The sequence below is a fragment of the Eumetopias jubatus genome, unplaced genomic scaffold (genome assembly GCF_037043125.1).
Source record: "Eumetopias jubatus isolate StellerSeaLion01/CBP00866 unplaced genomic scaffold, mEumJub1_p1.0 scaffold_13, whole genome shotgun sequence".
Classification (NCBI taxonomy): domain Eukaryota; kingdom Metazoa; phylum Chordata; class Mammalia; order Carnivora; family Otariidae; genus Eumetopias; species Eumetopias jubatus.
Window position 1 is genome coordinate 19,186,416 of NW_028274819.1, and position 18,649 is coordinate 19,205,064.

Consider the following 18,649-nt stretch of genomic DNA (forward strand, 5'->3'; position numbering starts at 1 on the left):
AGGTCATGATCCCAGGGTCCTGGGATTGAGCCACACATCAGGCTCCCTGCTCAGCCTGCTTTTCCCTCTCCCGCTGCTGCTCCCCCTGCTTGTGCTCTCTTTCTCAAATAAATAAATAAAATCTTAAAAAAAAAAAAAAGGGAGCTATAATATCAGATGTTAAGTCTGATCTCCCTTGACTGTGTTCCGAAAGGAAGCTTTTGGTCCCTATTACTACTTCTCCCCTAAACGGCCTCTTAATTTTTGCTTCTTTTTCTCAATGAGGTCTGGGTTTTTTCAGATTAAAGAGTACTAATTTTTCGTGGTTTGTCCTCCTAAAGAAGCTGTTCTGATCTATTAATTATCTTAACTACTTATCTCTGGAAATTCCTGTATCTATGATTAAAGACATGATAGGTTTCAATAGGATATGATAAATTTTACTTTATTTCCAACATCCCTTTGCATGATATTTGGAACTCTGGTTGTGCTTACTATCTGTATCAGCCCAATTAGATGCTCTCTGGTACCATTATAAATATGTGTTATTTCTTCCCAACTAGTTAGCCTAGGATTGTATGCATGTGTATGACTGCATGTATATGTATGGATATACACAGAGACAGAAAGAGAGAGAAAACATCCATGCATGTAGCAATAGTGCTTAATAAAAATTTTGTTGATAATGATCATTTTGTTAATGTTTTTAGTTGAAGCAACATAATAACTGGACTGATGACTTTAGGAAAAAGCATGGCTACTCTTTTCCAAATTTTAAATTACTGGTCTTACTTTAATAAGTTAAAAGGGAGATGAAGGCTTTGAGTTAAATACTAGTAACAGCCCAATCTAGCTCTCATGGTAAAGGAGGAAAGAAAAAGACATACAGCTAGTACGTGGGGGAACTGGAAATGTCATGCATGAAGTAACTGAGAAATCTGACTACGAAATATTTACATAGATAGTCTATGAAATCTGACTTCATAAACATACTCAAAACCTTAAATTAGTCACAAATCTGGGGATCAAATATACAAGGAACCGGGGGGGGGAACAATATTACTCTTAGATACGCAAAGTTATAAAAACTAGAAGAGACCAAGAAAAAGACCTGAACATAGTCCACATTTTCAAAAATATCTCCACGATGGTAGCGCACAGGTTGGTCCCACTGGCAATGTAAACTATGCTGCTGGTTGACTAGACGGCATATCTGATGATTTCCTGGAATAAGAAAGGAAATTGCAATTGTTGAGAAAGATCAGCAATGCCAACATGATTTCATTTAGTTTCAGAGCCTGGCAGAGTACTACACAGGCGGTACTATAGAGGGAAACACTCATTAATGGTTAGCTAAATTAAATCATTCTAAAGAAGCCTCAGTTTCTCCACCTATAAAAAACAAAGGGGCTCCACTAAATCACCAAAATATCTTCTGGTAATTACATTCTATGACAGTAAAATCTATTGATTACATTGTTTTTAGAGACTTCTGCCATTTCTCTGGAGACAATCTGTTTTATGTACTTCATAATTCTGTTTAAAAATTATATACAAGAGCCCTGGTTGTACTGTAGTACAAAGCAAGCAGTAAATAACCCCAAGAACTGAACATATTCTTTATATTCAAAATAGCAAAGAAAACGTATTAGGTGGATTGTAAAATGGACTTTAAATGGTCACAGCTAAGGGTCAAAGACTTAAGAGGGCTTCCAGATCAATATATTTATCAAAGGAGAAGTATATAATATAAGGGACTCTGTTAATTTATTCTTTGGTGTCAGCTGTTAGATCTACTCCCTTAGGGTTTTATCAGAAATGAAACATTCTGGATATAACCAAGTCACTGATAACCTGTCAACCCACGTGCCCTTAGACAGTGGTTCTATTTCTGGGTCATGGACTCTAAGAGATTTTAATAAAAGCTATATATGCCTTCTTCCCAGAAAAAAAAATTGTGCACATACATATTACTGCATGTAATTTTGGGGAGGATTTCATAACCACCTGAAACTAATCCATTGACCCAGGTTAAGAATTCTTGCTTGAGAAAAATTCTAGCCTAAAATCTTACTTCTAAAATAAAATATTTGTTTTTAAGGGAGGAAGAAAAGTAAGACAGCCTTATTGCCAGCGTTGGCTTGACAGTGTGGATGCTTTGTTTCAAGGGTGTGTCTGACCTGTGTTTACTTGGTATGAGGCCATGTTACTCACATTGTGTTTTCAGACCAGCAGCAACAGACATTAACTAGGAACTTGTTAGAAATACAGAATCTTAGGTCGTACCTCAGACCTACTGATCAGAATCTGCGTTTTAACAAGGTCTCCAAGAGACTGGAATGCATACTAAATCAAAGTGGGCCGAACAACTGTTGTTAAGACTTCTAGGATCTAAAAGATGTAATTTTTACTTTAAAATGTGAATTTAAAAAAACCTAGAGAGACCAAACCAGCTCCCAAGGCCTGCTGGTATACCCGCTATGATGACTTGATTTTAAGACTGAGGGAAGTCATAAGCACAACTTTATACTGCTTTAGGGCTACACAAAAGTTATGAAAGTAGAACATGCTAGAAGTGAACTTCCTAACCTGTCTTTAATTATTTGGAATCAATACTCACCTAATTGTGCCTCTTTTGCCATCTGTGTCTCATGGATGATATTTCTTAAGATTTGCTCCTCCTGAATCAGCTTATGTTTTTCTAGGATCTCCTGCTGTCTCAGGTAGTGGTCATGCTGTTTTTGATATTCTTTCAACTCATTCAGTGTTCTCTGGAGGGATCTTAACATTTTTTAACACCAGAAAAAAGTTACAGAGCTTTAAAACTGAATTTTTTATATATATATTTTAAAGATTTTTATTTATTTATTTCAGAGAGAATAAGAGAGAGAGCACATGAGGGGGGGAGGGTCAGAGGGAGAAGCAGACTCCCTGCTTGACTTGATCCCGGAACTCCAGGATCACGACCTGAGCCGAAGGCAGTCGCTTAACCAACTGAGCCACCCAGGCGCCCTAAAACTGAATTTTTAAACCCACTTACTGCATAGATTTTTCTGGTCCTCAGCAATAATTGCTAGTTTTTTCCTTTTAACATACAACCACTGTACCACAAGTTTAGAAATGATGGGGCAAAATAAATCTATTGTTTTATTAAAACTTAGAGGCAAAAAGAGGATGCAAAATTCTTCCCTTACATATGACTATCTTGACAGTAAATGGTGTGTTGGACTGTTCAGGTACCTAAAAGATACACAGCAACATAGTATAAATCTTGACATATTCAACAACTATTTCCCTCCACAAAGTCTGTATTAGTTCCACAGACATTCAAAGCCACCTTCTCATCTTTTCTTTTGATTCTACATAAAGACAAGGTTAAAAGAAAGGGCCAACAGTACCTTGCTCTTGAACTCTAGCTCCTTGGGTTTGTGGATTTAGGAAAAAATCACAGAAACCTGGCTTAGTAAGAAATATTCTCTACCACCTGGTATCAGTAAATCAGCTGCCTGATTATACTGAATCACAAAATCCTTTCTACCTATTACATTGTAACACATGGAGGTTTAGGAGCTGTACAGATTGTGTATGAGAGAACCAATTTGCTCAGCCAGGACAAGTTCTGATCAGGTGTAACAGAAGCCAGGTATAAACAAGTAAGTGGTCATTTCTCCCTTTTCACCACATTATGCTTTAAACTGACTGGAAAATAAGGAAATGCAATAGTTTAATGAGTTCCAAATCTCCATTTAATTCTCTAATAATCAAAGTTGCCTCAAAACATTAAGGCTAATTCCATAAGAAGAACAATTCATTTCGAGTTATGTGATGTTTCCTAACAGGCCCTGCTACTTATGAAATCAAATACATTTTTATTAAGTATATTGCAAGGACCAAGTATAACAGAACTTTATCACTGTACAATTTACAGAAATCTGATTAAAATATGGGCCAAATAATGTTTCTCAATGTCACTTAACTAACGTAACATTAGCCCAACCCTAGCAGCTAAAGGGGAGAAAGATCAAATACAGCACGTGCAAGTGATTTTACTGACAATATATTCTGTGGAAATTAAAACATAACCGAATTACTAATTATCTGGCAGCACCCCCACTCCATCTGACTTCATAAAGGTAATCGATGGTCAGAAGTATAAAGACCTAAATGACAGAATTTATGCAAACATTCTCTAGTTCCTGGAATTCATACTGTTAAAGATTGCTGTACACAACCCCTGAGCTGTGCTAAGCCCCCTGGATCCGGGGAAAAGGGATAGGACAAGCAGTCGTGAAGAGGTGTTTTTAATTCTAAAGAACAAATTAACACTGACATCACCCTACACAGGTCTAATCTAAGATTCTACAGTGCTAGGGCTTCAGTGAAATTTTCTCACCCAATTACCTATGTTGGGCTTCCAATTTCTGCTCGAGTTTTTGCTGACAAAGGACAGCATGCTTCCTCTTTATAGCTTGCTCAAACCCAGGTTTGGCCTGCAAAGCATGGTCGTAACAGAGCACTGAGTGGTTATACTCCCCCAGCATCTGAAGAGACAAAAACAAACACACACATATACACACACAGAGGAGGAAAAACATTAGCCACAGCGTGGGTGGATCTGTCCAAACCCCCTAATGACTTATGAGATCACACTTGTATCTCACTCTGTAGTGAACATTATTATGAACATTATTTTTGATCAGTGACAACATAAGATATGCTGTAAGATGGCTTACCTAGAAAATATTGCTATCTCCAGAAGCATACTCTGCAGGAATTTATGATTCCTATTAATTTTTCTTTTTTGTCAAGAGGCTAGGACTATTAGGATACATTATTGTGTTGACTTATTTTCCCCCTAACTTCTTAATTTCCATTCCCTTTTCCTTGTTCAGACCAAAAGAGGAAAGGGAAAAAGGTATTTTTTAGTTGAAAATAAATTTTTTAAAAAAGAAAACAGCAACTGGTTTGCTCATGAAAACAAAAAGTTGTATTTACTGCATATATATTTCCCAAAGTGTAATAGCTGGTGAAGAAGTCACTGTCATCCAGAGCTGCGTGGACCACAACAGCAGCATCTGCAGAGAAGTGCGCTCTGTGCAGAACATTTGCCAAGTTGACCAGGGCAATGTCTTTATTGTGCCTAAAAGAGAAGGAGAGGAGCAATTAGGTGTTAGGAGAGAAGTGTGTGCTCCATGATTCCATATAACTACTTGATAAAGGAAAATTACATTCGAAGTTATTGAACTTAGGAAAATAACTTTGAGTGTACTGATGGAGAAAATAATTTAAGAAAATCATACTGTTACATTTTTATATAACTGATGATGCTTATTCAATCTGACAGCTACAAATTTTGCACAGAAATAAGGTCGGGCAGACATTTTATGATTTTAAAATGTATTTAGGGCTCATTATTTGCTTTGAGAACAATTTAATTTATGCTAATTCCTCCAGGCAAGGTCCGTATAGTCAAGTTTCAAGTGAATCAGAGGGTGTCTACATTATATATTTTTTCCTTAATAGAAATCAGAAGAATTTTGTGCTATTAACAACTGTGAACTCTTTGACTTCTGTCATATTTTTGTGATGGGACTAAATTCTTTGAACAGGAGTAGAGGAGAGTGTAAGTACAACACAATGCTTCCTCATATTGTTTTCTTACGTACTGCTTCTTTACCAGTCCTGAAATATGTGGAGAATCAGGAAGTCCAGAAAGGGAGAAATCTTACCTGGAAGAGAAGTGAAGTGCTCGCATGGCACATTCCACTACTTGATATGGCTCATTCTTTATTCTCCAATAAAATGAAGCCATGTTATACAGTACCCATGAGGAAGAATTCTAGAGATTAAACAAATAAGATGACAATCAAACACAACTCAACATACTTTCTTCGACTTAGAATGTTCAAAATGAGCACCTTCACTATTCAGTCTCTTCTGAAATTTAAGCTGAAGAATAAGACATTACACCAATGAATAAGCAGGGGACAAGGTACCAATAAACTACACCTGTCAAAAGAGCCGCATGATCACCAGTTGAGCAAGTTAAGTGCCTTCAGGTGTCACCTCCACAGAGAGACCATTCAACTCCAAGCTCTTGTTCCAAGAGTTCGGAAATCAAGCTGAAAAGCCCACCAAGTGGCCCAAAAACTTGTTAGTTCCTATTTCAGGACTTTACAAGTTAGGACCTAAACTACTTAGAAATGCCAGTTGTTCTAACATGAAATTCCTGAAATTAACAGTTTCCTATTTATTTAAATATCTGAATGGAGGTACATACATAAGCAAAAGACAGGTTTATCCTTTTGGAAACGATGAATTTTTATTTGTTCTTCTTTCATCTGTGTTCACAATACAAACCTTCACTGCTAAAAACAGTCTTTAGTATAGAGTAATAAGTCTATTATTTAGTGAAGTTAAACAGAAATTCAAATAGGTTTGCTCCTTCTGTGGCTTGGATTTTTTTCATCTTGTAACATATACTAAATTTCAACCACACAGAGGTCAAAACACTGAACTGGACCATGACAAAAACTCAATGTAAATAGTTTAAGCCCATGCAGAGAAATTTCAAATTCAGCATGGCAAAAAATGTCATATAAAGTTAAAAAAAAAGTCAAAGTTTAAGACAAACTGGGAAAAATATATATGACACTCATTGTTTATTATCTTTAATACATAAAGAGCTCTAAAAAGAAAGACAAGAATACAAGACAAAATACGAGAGAATACGGGCCAAAAACATGAACAGACAATTCAAAAGTACAAAACAATGGCCAATTAGCAGGAAAATAATGTAAAACTTAACAAAGAATATAAATAAAAAAGATACAAATTTTCCTTTTACAAATTTGCAAAGATTAAAAAGAATACCAACACTCACTGTTGGCTACACTGTATATTAACTTCAGATATTAACTGTAGAAATGTTAGGTGAATACAGTATTTCTGGGGGACAGTTTTACAACATTTATGTAAAAAGCCTTAAAATATGATTACCCTTGGACGCTCGAAATTCCACTATTAAAATTTTATCTTAGGGGGTGCCTGGGTGGCTCAGTGGGTTAAGCGACCAACTCTTGATTTCGGCTGAGGTCATGATCTTAGGGAAATGAGATCAAGCCCTGCATCAGGCTCAGAGTTCGGAGCCTGCTTAAAGAAGCTCTCAATCCCTCTCCCTGCCCACCATAGCCCCCATGTTCTCACTGGTTCTCTCTCTCTTAAAAAAAAAAAAAAAAAAAAAAATTTATCTTTAGAATAACTAAGTTTTAACTATAAAGATGTGTAAGAATAAAAATACAAAAGACTACATTGTAAGACAGTAATTATCTCTGAGTGTTTTTTTACTTCCTCTTTTATACATTTTTTAATATAGTCTGAATTTTTTCCACGAGGAGAAATTGTTTTCTTCAAAAATAGTTATTTTTAAGATTAAAACTAAGTATAATTCTGCATTAATCAGCCTTAAGTATTCTTTTCAAGGAATGTATAGGATTTGCAGGTGATGCAAATGAGGGTCTAACACTTGTGTAGGTGGTTAAGGGATATGTGCCACATTCTTTCAGAACTGACTTATAACCTGGGTTTCAGTCTGTTTTGACAGCCCTTTGAGAAAGTTTTTTTTTCAAATCAACAAATGCTTTGATTTTTATCTCTTATATTCAGACTTTACATTGTGAATTGGGACCAAAAAATCTATTACAAATTCTACATGAACAAGTGAAAACACTGTGATAAGTAGAATACTCTGTACATCATAGTATATTGGAAGTAAGGGAAAAATATCTTTAAAGAACTTTTTCTGTTAGATTTCTCATAAAATTCCCCCCACAAATCTATAAATGTTTGAATGTCACTATCAATACTTTCTCCTTTTCTTGAACACTTTTTTCCCTTGGCTCTTAGGAGACCACATTCTTCTGGATACCCTTTTGGATCTCTTCTGCTGGCCTCTCCCCCTTTGCTTGACAGCTAACCGTGGGAGGACCAAGGACTCAGAGTAGCCTCGTCTCAAACTTCACCTTCCTCCAGATGACCTCATCTAGTCCCATGGCTACCAACACTCCCTACTTAATTATCCTCTATCTATATAGCCAGCTCCGACCCCTCCTGGAGCTCAAGTCTCATCCAGGTATTTCAAATTTAATGTGACCAAAACAGACTCTATCTTCTCTTCCTCCACCCCAACCCTGCTCCTTCTTCAAGTTGCTCATGCCAAAACTTCAGGAATTAGCCTCAATTCCTCTTTTCCCCTCATACCCTACATCTAACTCATCAGCTTCTAAACTTCTAAACGTTTCCTGAAATGGTTTAAGTTCTTCCATTTCCAATACTAACCATTAGAACTGATCTCTCTGTTTTCAGTTTGAGTCCCTTCGGTCATTTCTCCAACTAAGTTTAAGAGTATATTTTAAAAAATATTAACTAAATTATATCATTCCTCTGCTCTAGCTTCCCAGCACTCATCTCGGCACCCAGAGTCTTCACCCTAGCTTTCAGAAGCCTACTTAGAATGGCCCTGGGCTACTTCTCTGGCTGCATTCCCTATCGACCTCTCCTTTGCTCACCAGGCTCCACCTTACTGACCTTCACCTGTTACAGATTGAATCTTTGTGTCTCTCCCTGCGCCCCCCCATTCCTATGTGGAAGCCCTAACCCAGTGTGACTGTATGTGAAGACAGGGCCTGGGAAGAGATGATAAGGGTTAAATGAGGTCCTAAGAGTAGGGCCCTAATCCAATAGGGCCAGTTCCCTCATAAGAAGAGGAAGACATACCAGATCTCTTCCCCCACACGTACAGAGAAGGGGACATGTGAGGACACAGTGAGAGGGTGGTCATCTGCAAGGCAGGAAGAAAGTCCTCTGCAGGAACTGAATCAGCCAGCACCTTATCCTGGACTCCCCGACCACCACAATTACAAGAAAGAAGTTTCTGTTGTTTCAGCCACCCAGTCTGTGGTATTTTATGATGGCAGCCTGAGCAGACTACTACACTACTGAGCTCATTAACGGCTTCAGAGCCTTTGCCTTGGCTTAGAATGCTCTTCCTTGATCTCAGACAGTTGGTTCCTTCTTCTCATTCAGATATTGGCTTAAATTTCACCTTTCCAGAGAGGATGATCCCAACTGTTCAATCTAAAGTAGCCACACAATTACCCTCTATTTTAATTTTCTATAGACAACTTACCACTATTATCTACTTTCAACTAACCATCCTTTGAAGGATATTTTAAATCCTAGGCCAGTTTTCCTAGGTAGTTTTTATTACTCATCAAGTTCTGGGGCTGCAATGTTTTACATTACCTTCATAAAAACAAGATGAAGACAGTAACTTAACTACAAAATCATACACACACACACACACACACACACACACACACACACACGTATATATATGATGTATTTGAATAAACTCTATATAAATGTTGCCCTTTCACATCTGAAATGTATCGAATAAACTCTATATAAATGTTGCCCTTTCACATTTTACTTAGTACCATTATAATACTGCTTAAAAACTAGCCTCCATTTTGGGGTGCCTGGGTGGCTCAGTCGGTTAAGCCTTCTGCTCTTGGTTTTGGCTCAGGTTGTGATCTCGGGGTCGTGGGACTGAGCCCTGCATCAGGCTCCACGGAGCCTGCTTGAGAGTCTCTCTCTCCCCCTCTTCCTCCGCCCCTCCCCCCACTCTCATGTGCTTGCTTGCTCTCTCACACTCTTTCAAATAAATAAATAAGTAAATAAATATCTTAGAAAAGAAACTAGCCTGCATTTTATGATACAACTCAGGCACAGAGAAGAGTAAAAAAAAAAAAACAAAAAACAAAACTGTTTTCTAAATTCCCACATGTTATGCAGAATGATACATTTAACTTCTTGGGTCCTATTACACAATTCCCTATTTCATGCTTTTCAAAGTAGATGGTACCTTAAAAGAAAATTTTAAGAAGACTTTATTGTTAGTGGTGGTTCTTTTCTTGTCCAGAGAACAGTGACGATCTATGTATTGGGTAGATATTTCAAAGACACTAATGTTAAATTTTCTTTCACATTCAAAATATATAATCTAGCCTATAAGCCCTGCTGCTTATCTTGGCTTATAATTTCCTTTTTCATGAATTAGTTTATTTTTTTATTTTTTAAAGATTTTTTTATTTATTCATTTGACAGAGAGAGACACAGCGAGAGAGGGAACACAAGCAGGGGGAGTGGGAGAGGGAGAAGCAGGCTTCCGGCAGAGCAGGGAGCCCGATGTGGGACTCGATCCCAGGACTCTGGGATCATGACCTGAGCCGAAGGCAGACACTTAACAAGTGAGCCACCCGGGCGCCCTTCATGAATTAGTTTAAATAAAACTTTTGGCATCCCTTCCTGGTAAAGAGGACTAGACTACCAATGTTTCTCCCTAGCTTTGAACTACATAGTTTACATTAATGTAATCATATTTAAAATCATCCTCTAGACAAAAACAATCTAGACGGGTTATTTTCTGAGAAAAAAAGACCTTCTGTGCACAGAGTCTCCGGCTCTTTCAATCACTGATGACTTACCTTCTGCAAGCCTTCATGAATGAGGTGACCTATGTCATCTATACTTCTTCCTAGTCGTTTAGATAAATATGTGAAGACTGGATCTTCTTTAGGTAATAGAGGTGCAGAAAGATTAACTCTCTCTTGTACACCCTGAAGAGAAGAAGAAAAAAATTGAAAAAAACAAAACCACATACACAGAAAAAAGAGATCACAAGACAAAAGGTCACAAGTAACTCAGTATCTTATAGCACTTATTTTAAAGGAGTTTTAAGAAATAGGATATGTTTGTAAAATTATAAAGCTGTTTAGAAGGGGAGAAGAAAAAATATTTATAAGAGACTAAATTACAGAAAAAAATGTAAAAAAAAAAAAAATCCCAAATCTCTCTACTTACTCGCAGGTGTTGAAAAGCATGTATACTATATGGAAGTTCTAGAATTTTGGTACAATCAGGTTGCTCAGGGTCTGGAGGGACAGGAGATTCTGTGTCTATATAATCTTCAGGGCTAAAATCAAGAAGCCGGGAGCAATAAATGAATGAAAGGTAAAAAAATGTCTTAATTTTTCCCTAACTGAACTATATTCTCATAGCATCTCATCTTTACAATCAGTATTAGTCATCATTCAACCCTTTTCACGCAGCAACTGTTGGGAGGCAATATTTTAGGAGTTTAACTTAAACGAGATAAATCAAGAGACAGAAAACAGTAGGTAGACCAAAGAACGTTACGATTATGAGCTTTTTAAAAGCTTTTTTAATATTCTTCCCAGAAATGTTAAACCAATTTACACTTCTGTTGACAGCCTCTCCACATTTTTACCAGTTACTGATTTTTAAATATTTTTCCCCATTTGATAGGTGAAAACTATCTAAATGGTTTATTTTGTACTTATTTGATCATTACTGAGAGAGAGGTTTTCCACATGTTTATTGGCCATTTGTATTTCTTTTACTATAAATTGTTCAATCTTCTGTGGTATTAAGTATTTTTAATTGATATTTAAGAATTCTACGTGTAGTGTATTTTGAACTTTCAAATTTCGATAAACTCGTCTGTGATTGAAGCTTATCCTCATTAGATAAATAATTTCTTATTGACTTGAGAAAGGTCTATTCAAGAAAACGTTAATTTTATTTCTGGAAAGAGAATTTCTTTACCTGATGTCTTTGCTTTCCAAAGTTATGTATGTGCCATCATACAGATCCAGGTCCCCTAAGGGCACTTTGGCTTTGATGCAGTCTGGATCTTCTTTATTATGTCTCTGTTCCAGTCCTGTATCTCTGTCCTCATTCTCTTCTATATGAATTTTTTGAGCAACTAATTGCTTCTGTTAAGAAGACAATGAGAACACAATGGATTTTTCTAATATCTGTCTAAATACCACGTAAGAGAAAGGAGAATTTAAAATCCTCTATATGAAGGAAGACAAGGATTCTGAACAAAGTAGTCCCCCCTTATCTGTAAGGGCATCTTCCAAGACTCCCAGTGGATGCCCGAAACCATGGATAGTACCAAATCCTATATATATTGTATTTTTCCTTATACATATATACCTATAATGAAGTTTAATTTATAAATTAAGCACAGTAAGAGATTAACAATAACTAATTATAAAATAGAACAATTACAACACTATACTGTAATAAAAGTTATGTAAATAAAAGAATGGGGTCTCTCTCTCTCAAAATATCTTAGTATACTTTACTTATCCTTCTTGTGATAATGTGATATAATAAAATGCCTACATGATAAGATGAAATGAAGTGCATGACGTAGGCATTGTGACATAGTGTTAGACCATTATTGACCTTCTGACGATAGATCAGAAGGATTATCTGCTTCTGGACCACAGGTGGCCCATGGGTTACTGAAACCACAGAACGCAAAACTGTGGATAAGGGGGAGTTAATTAGTTGATATAAATAAGCTTCTCTAAACAAGTGTCCATATACAGAAAGTAACAGTATATGACATTTATGATAATGGCAGCTGAATACCTTCATAATAGGATCTCTGACTACCTATAAACTGCATCTATCAACTTAACTTCCCTGGAACAGAATGGCTCAGCAATTAAAACTACCTTGAATTGTCCACACATCATATTTCAGTCCTTCAAGACATCCAGCATGTTGGGCGCCTGGGTGGCTCAGTCGTTAAGCGTCTGCCTTCAGGCCAGGTCATGATCCCAGTGTCCTGGGATCAAGCCCCGCATTGGGCTCCCTGCTCTGCAGGAAGCCTGCTTCTCCCTCTCCCACTCCCCCTGCTTGTGTTCCCTCTCTTACTATGTGTCTCTCTGTCAATAAATAAAATCTTAAAAAAAAAAAAGACATCCAGCATGTTGATACTGTGGACTGGAATAATTTCCCCTAATGCCCTGTATTCCAGGTGAATTCCTGCTACTCACAATTTTGTTTCTTCAAACATATAGAGGAATTACATAAAAACCTAAGTTTCCACCACCCACCCACATCTATCATATGATAACATTTGCCATACTCATTTCAGATTTTTTAAAAAGGAAAAATAAGGTAGTTGAAACCTTTCTTTACTGCCTTCAAAATCCCTCTCTCCCTTCCCAAAGTTACCACTATCCTGAATTTGTTTGATGTATCACTTCTGTGTATATCTTTACAAAATATTACTATATTATTCTTATTCTCTTAAAATATTTTATATATATGCATATATGTGCATATATATCCATATATATGTCCCAAATCAACATCTAGCATTGCTTTCCAAGCTTAAAAACTTTATGTAAACAGTATCATCCTATATCATTCTACAACTTATTTTTTAACCTTATTATGTTTTTAGTATTTATCTACAGTGATCAGTACAGCTCTAAATTTTTCATTTTAACAGATGAATAAAAATGTATTTATCCATTTTTCTATAAACCTTTAGGTTGCTTCTTTTTTATCTTTTTGCTATTAAAAATGCTGTGATATTCTTATAAAAGCCTCCTTGTGCACATGTGTAAAAGACCCAGAAGGGGTAAAAATATGGGGTGCAGGGGACATATGGGATGCACATTTTCTGATTTAGACACTGTCAATCTGTTTTTTAAAGTTGTTATAACCACTAGGATTCTACCAACAGATTATCATAATACCCATATCCCCACAAACTTACCAACATCACATTTTTAGTTTATGTCAATTTGATGGGCATTAAATGTTATGATTATTGGGGTAGACTGCATTACTATTCATGAATCTGCTGCAACTCCTTACAAAGGAGTCAACACATCACTGTTCTGCTTAACTCAGATGTGGCCAGTATGACTTACTTTGACAAATGTAACATGAGATGTGCCACTGAATCCTCTGAAGGGAAACATTTTTTAGAGCCAGTGTATGCTTTACTGCGCTCTTTCTTTTCCCTCAGATACTGAGAATGGCAATATGCCTGACAGTGGCTGTTCTGTCAGCCTGGGTTCTGGCATTTGAACCAGAGTGACAATTAATATGACCTTATTGTTTTAAGCCATGAAGATTACTGGGATGTTACTAAGTGATGTTTCCACTTACTCATTCCCTCCTCTTTTCCCGTAGATAGGCTATACTATATACTGCCCTATGACGTCAGGCTTGCCCATGTGACTTGATCTAGACGATGGAATGTGAGTAGAAATGATGTCACTTCTAAGTAGAAACTTTAAACAGTCTTCTATGTTTGGTTACTCTTCCTTGAGCCTCCACCTTCCTCCATGAAACAGCACTGAGATTTTTGGGACTGTTTGTTGCCAATGCAAAAGTTGTCATCCACTACAAAATGTAGCCATCTTAACTAATGCAATCATTAATGTGACTGAACATATTTTCATATGTTTATGAGATATTTTGTAACTTGACCTTCCAAGTCTGCCTATTTTCCCCTTTTTTTTATTGATTTGTAGATATTTATGAAGAGTGATTCTGTAAACTCATTCTTTATCAGTTATAGGTACTGCAAATATCTTCTCCTGGCTTAAAGCTTATGTTTTAATTTTGTTCATGGTGTCACTTGCTAAAGAGAAACTTTTAGTCTTAAGATGGTCAAAACTATCAGTTGTTTTCTTAATTGTGACTTCTACGTTATTTGAGGAATCCTTCCCTACCCTAATGTCATAAATAAAATATTTACTGATGAAAAACTTAACAAAGTAATAAGGTAAGGGCAAGCACTAGAATAACAGAAATGTAATCTATAGTTCTAATCCTTGTAATTTATTTGTTAAACAAGTTGTGTCATTTGTTCTGCAGAGTCTGCCACTCTATAGGATTTTGCTGATTGCATCTCCTAGGTTCATTTAATGCGTCCCTTTCTTTGTCCTCTGTATTTCCTGAATATTGACAGCAGGATCCAGGGGTTCTTAACTCTTTCGTGTCATAGACTTCTTTGGCAGTCTAATGAAACCTGTAGACCCCTTTCTCAGAGTCGTCTTTTAAATACATAAAAAAAAAAGAGAGAGAATGACAAAGGAAATCAATTATACTGAAAATACTACTTGAAAGGTAGCAATACTCTTAAATTTTTAGTATGTTTGCCCATAAATTTTCCAACAGGATTTTAATTTATTCAGTTAGTTTTACCTTCTCCTAAACATGACAGAAGAGTCTAACAGGCTTTAACTAATCACTGAACATGCTTCATCCCAATTACCTAGCTTTACCTTTCAAAGTGCAAAAAATAAGTAAGTTTAGCAACTTCTTCATCAGTATTTTCACTCATCATTATACATCCTATGCATATCTACTGGGTTTACTTTTCTTCTTGTAGAAGTACATCTTTGATTTTTCTTAAAAGTGAGAGTTTGCAGTAAGTAAACTCTTTGTCAGAAAACATCTTTGTTTTGCCCTCACTCTTGAATGATGGCTTATAAGAACATAAAATTCTAGTTTGATTGATTTTCCCTTAGCACTCTGAGGCTACTCCTCCACTGTCTTCTGATACTTTAAGAAGTCCATCTAGTTGTCACTACTTTGTAGATAAATGGTATTATTTAGTTTCATGGCTTTAAGTCTGTATTTCAATGTCTAACAAATACATATCTGCAGCCTGTACCTTTACACCAGAGTCCCCACTACCTTAATCAAAACCTGATGGAATCAACACTTTTCATTTTCGTTTTCATTGACACGGTGAATGGCATTTTCCCCTTTCATATACTCTTATTTAAGTCTCTTTATATTACATAATACTGCCTCTTAAAACAAGAATGGCAATAAACATATACAATATGTATATGCATCTGAAAATAAAAACTATTTTCTGCACCACTGCATTTTTTGAACACTGTGGTTAAATAAAAACAGATAAAGCTTCCAAGCATGAAGCAGTATAAATATACCTATTGTCTTACTCCTACTTTTTCAGATAACTGATATTGTTTGTTATTAAGCAAAATCAGTTTATGGAAATCAATGATAGAAACAAAAAGGTCACACTTTATTAGTATGAATAGATTTCAAGTTTTCAAAGTGCAAAGTGATTAATGCTTTCACCTCATCATAAAAAAACACACAATAACAAGACCCTGCTCGAGAATTAATAAAAAAATACATTCTTTTACAGAGTATTGAAACCATTCTTCCTTTTTGTATTTTACCCAAACTCTCCTTCTAAACATATGCAGAGAGATTATTCCTTTTCATACTTGATGGAGAAACTTATACATGGAATCCCTGTTCGAGGATATAGTCAGTCAAGAATCAGGCAAAACCCAGGGTAGTCCGTTTCTCTTACTATTGCTCAAATGTCATTCCAATTAAATGTTACTTTTAAAAATGTGATTAAAAGTATATATGAAACTGAGAAGAATAGGGCTTAAGAAATAATGCGCTTTCATTTTTCTTTGAATATAACAGCTCCTGTGAAATGCAACAAGTTTCACCTGCATATCACATTCCCATTGCCTCACCTCCAATTCTTTGAGGTAGTTAACTGTTGTTTCTTGTCTCATTAATATGACTAAGTCATGGGGATGCTTCAAGTTCATTGGTGAATCCACCTGCAAGCAAGCAAGCAAGCAATAAACAAAGCTCAGATTTCATCAACACTTGTTTGGATTCGTGAAGTTTCCTTTAATATGCTTTAAATTACTGTTCAACCACCATTATAATCAGTGTTAGGTGCTCAGTAAAACTCAAGGGGTATTTCAAAAGCGATCGCACATAAATTTCAGCAAAGAGAATGACATGTTCAATAGCTGCCCCTTCAATTCCAACATTAAAGAGTAAGCTTTTGAAGCTAACATTCTAACTTGGTCAGTCATATAAGAAATATTCAAGAAGAGAAGTATTTGGCAACAAATGATAAATTCCTTAAAAAGATAATTCACACCTGTAATAATAAAAAAGGAATTGTCTTGTCTTGACAGAACATTCCATATCTGAACAGGTTTAGAGTGATAAAAGGAAAATACTAAAAGCACCTACTTTTGAAGGCTATTTGTGGAAGCCATAAATCAAAGTTAATATAAAATAATCTTGAGATTTATTATTTACAACTCATGTTCTCTGGATCATAAACGGGTGACTATGTTGTTGAAGATGTAGGAAAAATGAACCCTCATATGCTAGTAGCAGGCTTATAAATTTGTTCTTGTTGCCTAAAGGGTCATTTGACAGCATGTATCAAAATGTTAAAAGTGCATACCTTTTGATATGGCAATATTAACTCTAGGAAACTATCCTACAGACATTGTTAAACAAGTAGGCAAAAATAAACACAAAGACGCTTACTACAACCCTTTTAGCTGCAAAAAAAATTAAACACAACCTAAGTCCATCAATAAGGGAATAGGGAGGGGCGCTTGGGTGGCTCAGTTGGTTAAGCTTCTCCTGACTTTTATTCTCAGCTCAGGGTCATTATCTCAGGGTCATGAGTTCGAGCCCTGCATTGGGCTCAACTGGGTGTGGAACATACTAAAAATAAAAAATAAGGGAAGAGGGAAATCCCTGTCTAAAATGGGATATAGAAAGACTAGATCTACTGTCATGAAAGGATGTTCACAATGTATAATTAACTAAAAATAAAGAATAATAAGTATACTATGATATTTTGTTTAAGAAATTACATATGTATATTTATAGATATAGATATATACATGTCTCTATATGCACAAAACTAAGTAACTTTATAGTGGTTTCTTTTGGGAAGCGGGATTAAGGAGAGAGGCACATTCACGTCTATATACTGGTATATTTTTAAACTGTTTATAATGTAGACATAATATATTTATAATAAAGAAAAAACAACACACATGTGCACATACACACATGGTTTCTGAATTTCAGAAAACTCTGACAGTGGCCTTGGTACCTAAGGGATGAGATAAAGTTTCTGCTATCCCATGGTGCTAGACTGGAGCTGTCAAATTATATACCAGCCCTTCAGGAAGTTCCACTTTGAGGAAAAACTATTTTTTGGAACCTCTAAGAAACTGGTATCAACTCAATTAATCAAATTAAGGGCTAGCTTTTTTTTAAGATTTTATTTAATTTGTTTTTTTTTTGAGAGAGAAAGAAAGAGTGAGCATGTGTGGGTGAGTTGGGGGAGGGGCAGAGGGAGAGAGAGAATCTCCAGTGGACTCCATGCTGAGCACAGAGCCCTACCCAGGGCTCAATCTTATGACCCTGAGATCATGACCTGGCTTAACCATCTGAGCCACTCAGGTGCCCCTAGAGCTAGCCTTTTAAGTGCAGAAGTTAGGCTTGCATAGATCTTGGTGATAAAAGAGTCTATTAAAAAGAAGATTTTAAAGAGAGGAAATAACAACAACATGAAATAAAGTTGGACAGTTGCTTTAATAATATACATTAAATTGGACAATGTTAAGTGACTACAGATAAAACTCATCTCAGAGACACCAGAGGAAAAAGAGATGCTAGTCTAGAGTAACTTCCATACTTTCACTGCAATTATCTGAACTACATAATTATTACTGTACAGTTGTGGATAATTATCATCGCCCATGGTCTTGCTTTTAAGATGAGATCCCTCTACTGCTCCCCCTGGCCTTCCCACTATATTGGAATCTGTATCAAAACTGGACTCTGAATTTAAAAGGTACTAAAAATACAATAGCAAGGCCTATAGTACTTGACCGCCTGAGCTGTAACTCTCCTCTACCAAACAATCAAAGCTAGC

General features: G+C 36.1%; 1 protein-coding gene across 4 annotated transcripts in view; it reads right to left on the reverse strand.

Moving 5' to 3' along the window:
* The window catches only part of TTC17 (tetratricopeptide repeat domain 17), a 114,777-nt gene that overhangs the window by 75,490 nt on the left and 20,638 nt on the right, over positions 1–18,649 (reverse strand). For all 4 annotated transcript variants that reach the window (XM_028111137.2, XM_028111138.2, XM_028111139.2 and 1 more), the window contains exons 2-10: positions 16,419–16,508; positions 11,668–11,837; positions 10,903–11,014; positions 10,527–10,658; positions 5,709–5,818; positions 4,975–5,119; positions 4,381–4,520; positions 2,600–2,760; positions 1,091–1,203 (exon numbers count right to left, since the gene is read on the reverse strand). In XM_028111137.2, coding sequence (XP_027966938.1) covers positions 1,091–1,203; positions 2,600–2,760; positions 4,381–4,520; positions 4,975–5,119; positions 5,709–5,818; positions 10,527–10,658; positions 10,903–11,014; positions 11,668–11,837; positions 16,419–16,508 — 1,173 coding nt within the window. The remainder of the gene's footprint in view (positions 1–1,090; positions 1,204–2,599; positions 2,761–4,380; positions 4,521–4,974; positions 5,120–5,708; positions 5,819–10,526; positions 10,659–10,902; positions 11,015–11,667; positions 11,838–16,418; positions 16,509–18,649) is intronic.